The sequence below is a fragment of the Periophthalmus magnuspinnatus genome, chromosome 9 (assembly GCF_009829125.3).
Source record: "Periophthalmus magnuspinnatus isolate fPerMag1 chromosome 9, fPerMag1.2.pri, whole genome shotgun sequence".
Taxonomy (NCBI): domain Eukaryota; kingdom Metazoa; phylum Chordata; class Actinopteri; order Gobiiformes; family Gobiidae; genus Periophthalmus; species Periophthalmus magnuspinnatus.
Window position 1 is genome coordinate 19,672,481 of NC_047134.1, and position 15,820 is coordinate 19,688,300.

At 39.2% G+C, this 15,820-nt stretch overlaps 1 protein-coding gene across 1 annotated transcript; it reads left to right on the top strand.

The window, feature by feature from the left end:
* Positions 1–9,760: 9,760 nt before the first annotated feature.
* si:ch211-12e13.12 (paralemmin-2) lies at positions 9,761–15,120 on the top strand. The gene is made up of 2 exons (XM_055224211.1): positions 9,761–9,812; positions 14,515–15,120. The coding sequence occupies exon 2, from the start codon at positions 14,526–14,528 to the stop codon at positions 15,117–15,119; it is 594 nt and encodes a 197-aa protein (XP_055080186.1). The 5' UTR covers positions 9,761–9,812; positions 14,515–14,525; the 3' UTR covers position 15,120.
* Positions 15,121–15,820: the final 700 nt, after the last annotated feature.

The following is a 15,820-nucleotide window of genomic DNA, read 5'->3' on the forward strand; positions in this document are numbered from 1 at the left end:
ATGCTCAGAAAAAAAGGAATATCTATCACTCCCACTGAACTGATTAATTATTGACCAATCAAACACATCAGAATGTAATACAAGAGCAGTTTTGAATTAATCAGGCAATTTTAATGTCAATTGTCTAATACAGTAAGTAACTATGAAAGGTTCTGCAGTAGTGCAAAATGTTATGAACATTCCTCATGTTTAAAGTAGATAAAACCCTGTGTGTACAAAAATTAGACTTGAACAAGTGCAGCAGAGACATGTCCCACTATAGTCACCTATGGATTTAGATTTGATTTAGAATTTAGATTTTTAATTTTTTTTTTTTTTATTTATGTTTCTGTTCTCTACAACTGTCCAGTGCCCTTGTAACTATTTACACCAAAGGAGTGATAAAACATCTACAGGACAATGAAACAACTTTCACTGTACTGTAGATATAACGTCCCATATAAATCATAGCATGCGCATTTGTTTTTGTGTTCCAAAACCAATACCCAGAGTAATCTGACCAGAACTGAAGAAGCGGCATGGATGAGCAGCAAAACGTCTTCACTCCTACAATGATTTGTCCAGTTGACAGATTTGAACTTTGTCTTTTGCTATAATACCCAGAGTAATGTTGCAATCATGTGAGAGTACTCTCCATGAATCAAATTGCCTTCAGAAATGACCTCCATATCCAGCTTCAGTGCCAGTGGCAGCTGTTTTTAGCTTAATTTAAACTAGATCATACTCCTAGCTAGGGATGTACGATAGCCTTTTCACTTTTCACTGATAAATAGAAAGTTGGGTGTTAGGTACTTCAGTTTTAAGCAGCATTGCATTTTAACTTTTTCATCCCATTACTTATCCAGACTTTATCAATTTACAGTAAAAAAACAAAACAAAACGTATGTGTCCAGAGGTCACACCTTTTTATTGGCCTAAGATATGGTGACACCTACGTTAGGGCAATAAACGTAGGTAGACCTAGAGAAGTCTAGATCATGTTTGGAATAAAACCCTCAACTAGAACCCCAGCAACTCCTGACAGCCTTTTAACACTTAATAACATTATATAGGAGGAGGCAATCAGCACAACATGGGTTATTATGATCTTGTACTGCATGTTGCATTTATTATTGACCAATAACAGACAAACAGATTAACTAACATTCATTAGAAAACAAGCAAATGAAGAACTGTCCCAGAGCATCCCTTGTCCTTAGACTCTACTTCTCCATTTGCTTGTTCTAATGTTGATGATTTGTTGGACTCTGTAACTTCAAGTGTTTTGAACCATTGCCCCGATGAAGGTTAAAATGGTTAAAAATAAGGAGAAAGCACCATGGAGAAATGATGACTCCGTCAGGATACAGAAAAGGGAGTGCCAATGGAAAATATTGATCTAGCCTGACTTTATATGTTAAGCCTCATTTCCACTGGCGCTTGAGCCCGCCTTAACATGGAACAGTTGGATGGGGGGCTTGCCATGTTCAAGCCCCAGGGCTTGCTCCCCTGTGTTCAGTGATACGTGTTTCGATTTTAGCCTTTAGCAGCTATGTATATTCGGTCCTGCCTTGCCCATCCACCATGTGCAGCTAAGCTACTCCCCATGAGATTTTCTCTGTGAAAAGTGAGCAGAGCTGCCTTGAAGTATTCAAGGGAATAATAAATAAATAAATTATGACATTTATGCTTCCAGGGGGCTTCTGAACCATGTTCTAAACCTGAGACTCATTCATTCGGCTCATTCACATACTCCTACATGTCATAGTACTTGACTGCTCTAAACAATCAACGTTTTGCTTGGCTAGAGCGAACTTAGAGCGTAGCCAAAGCTAACGATTAAAAGGCATTTTTTAAGACAACAAACGGATTATGAGCTGAGAAACAGTTTATGATCTGAAAATACGTAAGAATTGCCACAAAACTCGGCCTTTGTGAAAGCTGTAGGTGCCCTGTCAACTAAACTTGAGCACTTTGTAACTACTGATGAGTTTGCTGTGCCTAAGGTTTGTATTCTGAGTTCCTCAAATCCTCCCATTCTGCTGCAATGGCAACCCTTGGGACAGGCGAGTCCCTCACTCAATCACCTGCCTCTGTAATCAATGCACCTCTGTGGTGGCAGCCAAAATTAAAGGAAAGAGGACAATGGATCAGATCTGAGCACAGTCAACAGAGGACAGAGAAGCGAAGCGAAGTGGGAGTTGTTGGATTTTTGCCCAATTAAAGACACAACAATTGTATCCCAGGGATCTATGATCGGCTTATACTTAATATATGCTGTAGGTTCATATTATTACATAATCTTTATGATTTCATTCATGGAGAAAAGTAATTGGTCAAACTCTGGAAGCCAGGACCTTGTGTTCCTGTTTATTATTAGGTAGGGTTCACATTGCTTTTACATTTTCTCAGGAAAGAAGTGATAAAGAAGCTATTGATAGGCTTGCCTTTTTATGGCAAGGCAAGGCAAGTTTATTTGTATAGAACAATTCGTACACAAAGTAATTCAAAGTGCTTTACAGAATAAGAAGGACATTAAAATCACACAAATAAAAACATAATAAAATTAACATTAAAACAGAAGAGTGCAGAATAAAAACCTTTCAGTCGTATGCACAGCTAAACAGAACTGTTTTGAGCTTGGATTTAAACATTGTCAAAGTAGAGGATGGGAGAGATGGTTCATATGGCATTAACATGTCAGAGATGTACTTTGGTGCTAGGCCATGGAGAGACTTATACACAAGCAGAGCTGCGTTAAAGTCTATTCTTTGAGCTACAGGAAGCCAGTGCAGAGACCTGAGCACAGGACTGATTCTAGTCAGGAGTGGAGCAGCAGTGTTCTGGAAGTACTGCAGTTGTATTAACGCACGTTTGGAGAGGCCAGTGAGCAGGCCGTTACAGTAGTCTAACCTACTGGCGACAAATGCATGGATAAGTCTCTCCAAATCTGGCTTTGACAGTATACCTTTGATTTTTGCAATGTTTTTTAGGTGGCAAAATGCTGCAGATGTTATTGATTTGATGTGGCTGTTAAAGTTCAAGTCTGAGTCAAGTATTACCCCTAGATTTCTAGCCTGATTTGAAGGTTTTAGAGAGAGAGACTGGAGGTGACTGCTGACACTTTCTCTACGTTTCTGTGGGCCAAAGATGATGACTTCAGTCTTGTCTGAGTTTAGTTGGGGAAAGTTGTTTTGCATCCACACACTGATCTGTTGGATGCAGTGGCAGAGTGAATCTACTGGTCCATATTCACCTGCTGCCAGTGATACATAGATCTGAGTGTCATCTGCATAGTTGTGGTAGGACACATTATTGCTGCGTATTAACTGGCCTAATGGCAGCATGTAGAGACTGAACAACAGGAGTCCCAGGATTGACCCCTGGGGCATCCCACAGGTCAGGGACATCTTATGCGAGACACATTTTCCAATTTCAACAAAGTACTCCCTGTTTTCTAGATAGGACTTGAACCAGTTTAGTGCAGTACCAGTGATGCCCACCCAGTCCTCCAGTCTCTGTAAGAGGATCCATGATCCACAGTGTCAAAGGCAGCACTCAGATCTAACAGGATCAAGACTGAGACTTTGCCTGCATCAGTGTTCAGGCGGATGTCATTTGTCTCAGTGCTGTGGTGGGGTCTAAAACCTGATTGGAAAACATCAAAGGAGTTGTTCATTTGGAGAAAGTTAATAAGCTGTTGGTAAGCAACTTTTTCAAGGACTTTGCCTGGAAATGGCAGATTAGAGATTGGTCGATAATTGTTCAATATCGTGGCATCAAGACTGCTCTTCTTTAGGAGAGGCTTGATAACCGCAGTTTTCAAAGCGCTTGGGAATGTTCCAGATTGAAGTGACATATTAACTATGTGAGTGAATGGTGAAAGCAAACTGTTGAGCACAGACTTTAGAAATTTAGTGGGTAACACATCGAGGCAGCATGTAGATGAACTCAGACTGGTGACAATCTCTTGGACAGTTTTGTCAGTTACAGGTGCAAAGTGAGTCAGCTCCAAGTGTCTAGATGGGTGCTGGGTTGTTATTTGCGTTGTGGAATTGATGGCATTTTTAATGCCCTGAACCTTGTCATTAAAGAATACTGCCAACTCATTATCAATGTCAATTACTTTTTTTTACTAAGAATCATGGGAAACCAGTGTCCTGACAATATCTTAGACAGTTGATTCTGTGTCATGGTTCAATATCTGTTGTAACGCTCGGTACAAGGGGGGACCAAAAATACAGGACGCGGGGGAAAGTCTACAGTGTTTATTTACAAAGGTGAAAAGAATGTGAACGAAGATCAAAAGTGAATCAGGAACAGGGCGCGGGTCATGGTCCAGGAGCAGGGTGTATGAAGCGGAGACGGGACCAGGGTGGACAGTACCGGCAGGGAGGAGCTGGGTCCGGAACAGGAGAGTGGAGCGGGTCCTGGAAGCAAGACGTGTGGAGCGGAGTGTGAGACAGGGCGGACTGTACCGGCAGAGTTGAGGTCTGAGGCAGAAGAGCAGAGCGGGTCCAGGGAGCAGGGTCTGGTGGAAGGTAGAACATCCGATCAGTAAGCAGAAAACAAGACATGCAACAACGAGAACTGAGCCAAGCGATATACCACTCAGGTACGTGGACGATCTGGCGCTGAGTGTCAGGTACTAGCTCCTCTTATTCTCCCCAGGTGCGGCTGATTAGGAATTAGCTCCAGGTGTGCACGGGAGGAGCCAGCTGTCTGCCCCAGCTCCAGACTCAGACACGTGACCCAGCAGGGAAAAAATGCACAAAAAACTGACAGACAGACCAGAATCATCACAATATCACAGCGACAGAAAAAACTATGTGGGCAGGGCTGAAAGTGCAAACTAAAACATGTTCCTCGCGCTTGTTTTGAAATCAGTTACAGACTATTTGAAGGATTTCTAGCCACAAGATTAATATGACTTGCATTGTTGGACTTTATCCCTACAGAGTAATGGATTTCAGCTTAGATATTTAATAATTCATCAACCATTGAGTTGAATAGACCCTCGCCTTAATATGCTCATGTAACCTGTTATATGGTATGGCCTATATCAATAAGAAAAAAATAAGTCAGCCCTATTCATTTATATCTGACCCGTTATCTTGCTGTATTAATTCAATCTCAAAATCTGCATAATTACAACAATTAATTCCCAACCTCCCATCTCAATTAAATAGTTTAGGCCTAAATGGATTTTGTGAGTAACACTGATGTCAGAATGTACATAACATAATGATTCTATCTTCTAAGTCTATATAAAACAATGAGTTGGAGCATTCTGAGCTGCTCTTCTGAATTGTATTTTTTTTTTTTTTTTATTAAGATGAAAGTTAATTTTAATGAGACAAATGTCCTGTTAAAGTGTTTAGATAGAAAACTGTCAGAAATTGCTGAAAAGAAAAGAACTACAATACATTTTAAATCATTTAGAGTTTCAATATATTATATACTATAGTTTTGACTTTTAAAGACAAGAAAAAATCTAGATCTAACTAAAAAAATAAGCACTGTTTGTGTTTTTTGAAGGTGCGGCCAAACTGGACAGGACCGTATCTGTACTTCCAAACACTAGTCCTTATCACTCCTTGGAACAGCTGAAATTATGGATGGGTATTTGAGGCCTGTTGACAGAAGTTCAGGAGCCTCACATGGCCCTTCTCTCTAGTACAAATTAATAGGAAGAGGGTCCCGCCACGACTAGTTACTACTACTTTTTTACCAGGAAAATTTCACTGAGATTTTAACATTGGTATAGGGAAGCCTACACAAACATGGGGAGAACATGCAAACACAGAATGGACCTTCTTGTTTCTTTTGTTTTATTGTTGCTCTTACAGCTCTCAAAATATTTGGACAAGTGCGGGGGGGGGGGGGGGGAATTGTTTGAAACCTAATTTTGGCTTGAGCAGGCATTTTACTGTGCAGAAAACATCCTGAACAACAGATGCACACTTAAGTACTGTATATGATGTTTAGATAAAAAATAGCATTAATGTACAAAGTATACTCAAATAAAGGTATTGTTTCTTGGCAAACTTTAATCAAAAAGATGAAGGTGAGATAGTGGAAGTGGCCGTTTGACTGGGTTGTAGAATAAATTTTAACACACAGCTTTATTATGGAAAAGTGTGCTCCTGCAAAACCCACATCTGAAGAGATTGTGTGCAGGAGAAGAAGGTAAACAAGTTCAAATGCTACAGGATCCAAAACTGAGGCTGGCGACAGAGGAGTCAACACAAGCCTCTTTGTACTGGACTGAACCAGGATCTTCTGAAGTCCAGACACATTTGGACAGATGGACCCGGGACTAAAGCAAGGTCTGGACGAGATCTGAGATCAGTGTAGCAGGATTTACCTCAACTGTCACATCATCACCAATCTACCAGAACATTATCACAATCTGGAGTACTGTACATATCAATATACCAAGAGGGTCTCACTAGTGCTCTTCAGGTCAGCTTTTCCCCACCCACTGGTTATCTCTGGTGTTCACTGTTTACACACAGATGCATGGTGTGGTATTTGGGTCTTAAATTTGTTTGGCATAAAATACATACACTGGGCATCTAAGTGTACTATGACTGTAGAAATGTAGAAATGTATAATTATAATTATAATTATAATTATAATTATGATTATAATTATAATTATACTGTTCCTGCTTCTTCTGTGAGCATGAAATATTTACTTGCTGTGTTTTCTCTGCAGATGCAGTGATTGTTTCATTAACTTTGACTATCTTATCCATTATATTATTTTCTTATTGTTATCTTATTGTATTGTATTGTGGCAAATTATATTCTAAATCAATATTGCAATCAAGGTGCGTGCATTTCCCTCAAACATAACTGTCCCATAGGTTTAACCATTTTACTGTGTCATGTAACACTGACAGGCCCTTCATACAAATTTAAAATACATGCACACTGGTATGGAAAATCACACATAAATTGGTCTCTTACCTGCCTTTACTTTATACAGGTGCAGTAAACTAGCAAGTAAGACATGTACCAAATGTACCAGAATACTAACTGGGAGTAAATGGATTCAGTACAAGATGGTGTAGTTCCTTATTCATCCAGGAGTGGTTCAATGCAGAGAAGGTTTCAACGATAGTCATCTGGACTCTGTTTTTGCAATCACAACATTTCGGTTCCCATCCACAAGCCATTTTCAATTCTCAATTCACAATTCTGTCCAAATGACCACCGTTGAAACCATCTCTACATGGATCCGGTACAGTTACTTTCAGAAAAGAAGAATGCAAAGAATACATTTCGGCACTTCATCGTGCAATTTAGGCTTCAAACTGCAAAATATTAGTAAGAAAAACAAAACATATCACTCTTTTGGTGTGTGTTTGTATGAGTTTTCAGTCCAACAAACAAAGCTATTGTGGGTTTTTTTTTAATAAATTACTGATTGGACCATGTAATTAAATACATTTAAAAATATATTATACAGCAGGTATTTAGTGTTCAGTGAATGTTTATTAATGCTTTAATTTTACTCTCTTCCAAACATAGAAAATGAATGAAGTAAAAGAAACTTTACCGTGTATATTTATTTGTTAACACTTTATAATAACTGATCCTTCATTGCACCGAAAAAGAAAAACATTTGTCCTTACTTTGAGAGGGCTTGCATCTCCACAAATCTGATTATTATCTATCTTATTTTGCCCAGAGGAGGGCTTCTTCCTACTTGTTTCCAAGGGTTAGGGTTAGGGTTAGGGCTATAATATAACACAGTATGGCATAAAATGTATTTATCTTCATAGAGATTGTTATGAAGTATGGTTTTAACTTTATTTTCCCATGGAATCACACAGTTGACTTTTCACCCTCCAAAACTTACATACATATGGCTTTAACAAAAACTTCAATTCATAATGAACAAATTGTTTATTGAGAATGATTCGGGCTTAGTACCTAACCCCTTAGTTGAGTAGTTACAAAGCCTGAATAATTGTTAATAAACTATTTGTTCATTATGAAGTTTTTGTTCATGCTTTATTAAGGCTAATTAAGGTGTAGCTGTTATAAAGTGGCACCATTTATTTACTTAGTCACCCTGAACAGAGATGGATTTATGGCACTGTCACATTACACATTACAGCATGGCCAACAAGAATGGGGAGTATCTTTACCTTATATACACACACTGCTAGACATACACATAAAATATATGGTTTCTCTGAATGTTATCACACTCATCCATACATGTACTGTCCTTTGTGTTTCTCACTTTCCTATTTTTAGCCCTTCTTCTCACAGCTGCTCTTTGATGGCTTCGCTTTCGATCAGAAACATTTTGAGAATGGGTGAGACGCATCAGAGAAGGTGAGATGAGAGAGTGGAGAAAAGAGGAGAGGTGGTGAGGTGTCATTTGGAGTAATTGGTTAGACTCTCCCAGGCTGAGTCTAATGATGGGTCTGTGATGAAAGACCCCCCAACGAGCTAACGCTAATCAGGCTACAACAAGCCCATTCCATGTGTTGCAAGTATTCATCATCAGTTACAGCCTTGATTTTCAGTGTGTCATGCAGATTGGAGTGGCCATTGAGTGATCTGCAAAACTGCTGGACTAGGGAAAAAAGAAAATAAAAATGCAAGCCATAAAAGAGCAGACACATTGATTTTAGTTTTGTCATTTGTTACAGCTGGGGTACCTGATTTTCAGGAGAAAGTATTTTAATCTGTGTCTGTTGTCCACCCTTTGAGTGTGGCTCATTCTATATCTCTCAAAACCATTTGGCACATTGTTAATATTCACATGCATTCATGTTAATCGCCAAACCACACTGCTTATTGTTCTTACTTCCAGGTTTATGAAAGATAAAATACTATTAATAGATGCAGACATCATGCAGTGGTCTAATTTTTTCACAGCACTGCTTTTCCAGTATACTCTCTGGGGGAAAAAATAAAAATACATTTGCAAAAATGTTTACACTATGTAACTTTTCTCGTGGAGGGTCTGCCAAACTTGGGTAATGCCAGGCCAGATTGATATGTGTAACACTCTGAATTGAGTTCTACACATTATCTATCTGGGATGGTTTTCTCTGAAAGTAATCAGGACCAGATTAGATCCAGCACAAACATCTTTCTCTATCATCTACAAATACAGACATAGCAAAAAACCTCTCAATCAGGTGACCAACTCCACTCTAGTGCCCCCAAGAAACAAAAACCAGAAAAGGTTAAGCCTACCTGGTGGTGAGGCACTAGAGTGCTACAAAGTGCATTAGATGTACAAAGTATTAAATGTGGTGTTTGGTGACATCTGGTGGTCATGGTAGAGATTATAATTTTAAGGATTTCCCAGGAGCCAGACCACACCCTAATTATAACAATCAGACAAAAACCAAAAGGCAAGAGATTAAATGGTGCCATTAATTTAAGGGAAAAAAAAGAAAATTTTAACATGCAATAAAAAAAACAAAACAAAAAAAAAACATATCAAAGTTGTCTTTGAGGAAAAAATTTGAAATGGGAATCCTCAGATTTGAGTCAAAAACATAGTTTGTTTATTGCATATTACATTACATGTCTTAATTACTAATTACTAATCTCTGCAGCTGGAAATAAAAGCAGTGGATGAGTCCTAATGTGACTCCAATCATCGGACCGTCCCATGATCTACTCCCTCCCTCTCCCTCTGTCCCACTCTTTCTCTCTCCTCTGCTTTTTTCTTATTCCATCTTTTTGAGACAGAAGCAGAAAGACCATGATCACCAAAAACAGTTCATGACCAGTGATGTGATCGACATTACTACAAATTTGGGGGGATAAAAACTTCTTCTGGTGCTGCATAAGGTAAGAATAAGTAGTATTAGTAGCATTGTAGCTTCCTTTGTTTGAGCGGAATAATAGAGTATAATAGTATTGTTAGAAGATAGTTACTTAGTGTTTCATTGGTCAGATAAAAATACATGGTACGATGCGTGGTATATTTAGCCAGAGTTAAGTGGGACCTCTGAGGTGGATAGAGACAGACTTGAGGTTGTGGGTTCAATATAGTGATTGAATATTAGAATTAAAGCTGCACTATGGAACTTTTCTGCTGTGGGGTCTGGGATCTACTTATTTTTCAGAAAACATGTTATTGCTTTTTCTGCGTGTGATGCGTGCATGATATTTAACTGTGAACTTTGCCCAGTGTCTTTGGCTGTTGTTGTCTCCATGGAGATAGAAAAGTTTAATACTTATTGAGGAACATTTTAGGCAAAGTAATAGCATCTCTGTGGACAAGGTGACATACAATTAGAAAAATTACCTAAAGCTCACAGTAGCTCGCAAAGACGACCCTGACAACAAAATGCATAATGGAAAATCTCAACCAAAATAGATCAAATTAGGTCAAGACATTGGAGCATCTGCGACACATTTTAACACTTATTTCATTTGTCATTATCCTTCAGACAAAACCACACCTTCGTAATATGTATTTTTCATCTTTTGTTGCCGTGACAGGAGTGGTCTAACGCGTACATCACTCTCCATTATTAATTTATGCAGTCCCGATTCTGTCAGGCTTTCTACTCAGTCAAGTGGAAGAGGGTCAGTCTGCCACCAGGCGCGCTGCATATCAAATAGGCAAAGAAATTCAGGGCACAAATCTTACTTACATTTGTGTGTTTGAAAAGCTGATATTGTTTCTTCGCAGATTACGTTATAAAAAAAAAGTCCAACTCCAACTTTGGGGTGTCTCTTGTCATGCAACGTAGTCCTGTTCAATCTTGAGAAGGTTTAATCCTGTTTTAGTCCTGTCCCAAATGAGAAAGTCCTTAGTCCTTCATTCTGTCCTCATTTAGTTGTAGTTTTTCAGACCTGACAGAAGCTAAAATAATTTAAAGGTTCACTACTTAACTTTTCTAAGAGTTTGCCACTTGGTTGTCTCTGGGGAGATGCTGTTGCTGGGTTTTGAGTGGTCCACAAAATATAGAATTAAACTTATTTCCAGCATTATGTCCACTGAGATGGGTTAAGTTACAGATCAGATCAGGGCAGAGGTGACACAGTAAGAATGCATATCTTTTTGAGCAATAAAAACACTTGCAAAATGCATGATGGATAGAATTCTGCCATACATTGACATAATACTCAACAGACAGATATCTACTCAACAAATAGCATTTCATAAACATCTTATACTTATTTTTCAAGGCAAAGCATTTCATTGTTTCTGTTTAGTCAATTATGGTGAAATAACTGGAATCCATACAAGGTTTTCATAGAAGAAATAGTACAGAAATTACAATGGCATTGAATGTATAGTGTCTGAATGAGGAACAGTACGAACAGTTAGTACCATTTTTATATTAATACTGTACACTATATAGGATTGTACAATAGAGCCCTACTTTGATCCTTCAGAGTGTAGTTTTCTTTTTAGCTCTGTATCTGTGATGAGAGCACTTGGAAATGGACACTCCTGGGATTTGAAATAATTTTCTGCATCCTTGAAGACTAGTCTTTCATTCTTTTATTTAGAAACTTTCAACCACAAAATGACATGTTCCAAACTACACAGTACGTGCCACATTATGCGCTCCAGTTAAAACAGTAAGCAATCAATATTTCAACAGTCTAAATACAATCACTGTGCTTATTTTAATAGTAACGCTATTATAAAAAGCACAATAGAAAGAAGAACCCTACATACCATGTTGATGTTCTTAGATTAGTTGTAGTTTGGATGTGGTTCTGATTTCACCTGGTTTAGTTTTGACTCAGAGTTCTAGTATTTGGGCCAAGCAATGTGACCAAACATCATCAGGATATAACAGACATTTTTAGAACAATTCATCTCACAATAAATCCAAATCTGCTCAAAATATTTATGCAATCTAGTTAAGTTATAGCTTCAAGTTATGCTTTCTCTCCTCCTCTACTATTAGAGTTTTGAGCCTCTGCAGAGCTTCCACAGCCAGTCTTTAAAAGTGCACTTTGTAACTCTTTCGAGAAAGGTCTGCTACCAGCTTGTCTCTATGAACAAGAATGATTATTTCCATTGAATGTTCTATGGTATAGCAGTAAAATAGCCTACCTTGCATTTATTCTATTACTGGTGTTTTAATGCTTAAAAGGTCATTGAAAAACATGCACACTTGCCTTCTCTCCGCAGATCATGTCAGGTTGTCTGCTGGGGTCACCTGTTTGTCGGCATGGTGATATATAAGTTTAATGCCATGTTGTGAAACATTCCAAGTGTGACCAAATTAGGATTATATTAGCCAAATTACATCTGAAATCACTCACTCAGTGTTACAATGCCACCGAGCAGCAGGTTCAGTTAACTGGAGGACAGAGACACATAAAGAATATACAGTTAGATTTATTATTACAAGTTGATTAAGTTAGACAACATTTAGTGCAACTTTAAAACCAGCCATTACCACGACACAGTCACACTGTGGGTAATGACTGGTCATTCATTCATGTCCCTGTGATGCGCACACACAGGGATGACCAATAGTAAAATTGTCCTTGAAACCCTTCAGCGCGCACAGACCACCCAGTCACTCCGCAGTAAAGGGACCGCTCCTTCTTTCAGGCGGGAACATGTCGGTACGCAGGCCTACCAGCATCCACCAGCATCCACCAGCATCCACCTGTAATTCACAGGCATTCGCATTGTGCTGCAGCTTTGGAGCCGACGGAGAGGGAGACATGGAACATTCGGGGGTGACAGGAAAAACGGAGATCCGACACCAGCAGGAGCCAAGATGCGCTGCCTGAAGCCCAACTCCCCAGGCCGAGCCCCACACTGGACCAAAGGAGAGCGATGAGGAGCATTGGATACTGAAGCAACCGGAGATCATCACCCGCATCACCCGCATCACTCACGGACACTTCCAAGGCACCACTGCACAAGCAATGCAATGCCATTTCTGTGGAGTCAAAGATTTAGCCAGCCCTCCACAAGAAAAACAGCATAGTCACTGTGGACTTTAGCGGTAGTCCTGGTTAAGACTCTGTTCCATTCATAATAAACAGACTTATAGAACAGACTAACAGGATTATGAGGAGAGCATGTCAATATATGTACTACACTTCTAAACAAGATATCTGTCCAAAAGAAAAAGAAAAAAAGTACAGATTTTCTCTTGAGGCTCTGAAAATGACCACAGAAAGCTAAATTTGAAATCGAAATAGTTTCCTCAGCTGAAAATGCACTGCAGAGATAATGACACTGCAAAAGAATTTCTGTCAACTATGGATTACAGACTCATGTTTTCTGGAGGGACCTGCTACGTGCATTTTCTTCAGATTCTATCAGCAATTTCACTTTTTACAGGAAATGGTACTAAAAAAAATGTCTTTTTGAGGTTGGCTTTTAGTGCCATCTACTGGTGAAGACAATGCCATCGCTCCTCTGTGAACTGGTATGGAAGCCCTGTGTTGACAAGATGTACAAAAAAAGTTACAACAAAAAATGTGATTCTGAAGTAGGAATTGAACTGGAAAGCTGTATGGCGCTAATGGTGTTGAGTCTCTCTGCGTTCAAATATGTGGATCATTATTTTGCATGTGTCCATTGCAAACCTTACTAATAGAAACTCGTCTACTGACTTCCTGTTCAAAACTGAAGAACAAATTTTCTGCTGCTGGCCCGGCCTCTTAAAGTCATTTCACCAAAGAAAGCGTTGCACTTCCTTTCATAGGTGTGTTTTAACTTCTGCAGTAAGTAAAGTAATAATAGAACTGTGGATGAAGATAGAGGGTAGGTGAAAACAGAAATGATCTGAACAGGATTACTCAAACATGCTTGAACAGTGAAAAGATAATGAGTAGTCGGGGTTCTGGGGTTATAAGGGGCACTGCGACTGGTCTAACACAGAGGTGCACAAACTTTTTTTATCGAGGGCCACATCTCAAAACATATTTGAAGCGGAGAGCCACAGACTGGTGATCAATGCAGTGAGGTGCTTTATATGCAGCTTTGACAGAACAGCAGTGTATTAATAATGCTTGAAACACATTCATTTTAGGTCTGCATCACCATGCAATGTGATGTTTGAGGTTATAGTGGTAGAAATAGTTTAATTTGCTGTTAAAAGCACGACTAATGATTAATTGGGCCGGTTCAGCAGGAGGTCTGAGGGCCGCTTTTGGCCCCTGGACCATAGTTTGGACACCCCTGGTCTAACAGGTATCCACAATTCAAACTCCGCCTCTGCAGTCAGGTGTTTGTATTCAGAAACACCTGGCTGTAATCAGGTCAGTCTTTCATAATGTCACCAACTACTGAAAATAGTTCAGTGAAGGCAGCAGTTAGGTTTTCAAATTTAGGCATTTTTGACCAGAAAGCTGCAAATTTGAGTTTGTACTAAAGTTGTAAATGACTAGGAAGAGTAGATAATACTATTTAAACATTATATACACAGATAGTAAAAAAAGTGGATTGAGTTTTTAGTCCCCACTTTAAAGATCCAGATGGGTTTTAATATGTACATGCAAATCAATTTTCAAATCATCTAAAAAGTGCAATGTTTTTTTTTTCTTTCTCTTATAGAAAAATCCCTAATGAAGAAGCGATCTAAGGACCGTGCTGAGACCATTCCCCTGTCCTCTCCCACAGGCAGCGGCGGCGTTCAGGTGGACCATGATTTCCAAAAAGTGGCTTTCAAATCTTTCGCTGGAAACGGCCACGCTGCAGACCACAAGCCCTCCGAAAGTCCCAACGCAAAACTCAAAGACCAACATTTACAAGACGACAACTACAAGAACTCGCCATGGGTTTTGGAGACGTCGAGTCAGGCAGAGGACAACTCCACAGACCCGCCCGAGACTATGACAGAGACGTCTACACTAACTTTTGTGGATGCTCAGATTTTAGAGGAGAATGTCCCATGCGCTGGCGGAGTTTATTTCAAGGAGTTTGTTCTGATTGATGATGAGGATGATGGGGACATGTCGCTGAGAGAGAAGACGGTGACAGATATCTCGGTGATGGACGGCAGGGCAGCTGAGCTCGTGTGCGGTCGAATAGTGTCCACCTCCAGCGGGTCCTTGACAGAGTCCAAAGAGGAAATGCCAGTCTCTCCTGAAACGCCACCTGCTGAACAAACACAGATAATACACGCAAGGAGCCACTGCTGTCACTGTGCAATATTATGACATACACATTTGAAGGACTTTTTTTTTCCTTTTTTTTCAACCTTCTTTATTTGACAGGATTTTAATGTGCACAATAACGGACCATCAAAATGAAACAAGCTACACCAGTGTGTTTTGTAAGATGTTTTTGTATTGAGTGTATAATGCTGTGATTGGACCAATTTGATCTGTGTAAAAAGACTTTGCTATAAAAGCCATAAAAAATGTCTTGATAAGGGTCAAAAAGGGAAATAAAATTCAACAAAGATTTTCCCAAATTGTAGTTTTGATTGAGTTTTTTTTAAATAAAATAATTTCATAAGTTTTTTAGGTTATAGTTACAAATGAGACTGAGCGTTAAGTTCATTAAAGACGGTTTGTAGCTGTATTGATAAGCTAAAATGTTGTCTTTCTCAAATTTTTCCTCAGTTACTTTTACATGAATACAACATAGTAGCAGTGTGATGCTAGTTGCTAATGAGTGACAGGGAGCCCACTCTGGACCTGAAGATAAACTCTTATCTCTGTCCCACTGAACAACTGCCAGCCCCTGCCCTCAAACACTGCAAAGGCCACATGGATCAGCCGTTATATAGGTTTAATTTGGTTTATCATTATATTTTGCTAATATCAGCAGACAATGAGTAGTTAAGTGATAGTTTATAGAACAATTTTGTACATTGTTTTAAGTACAGCGGTATCTTTTGCTTAGATATGTAATA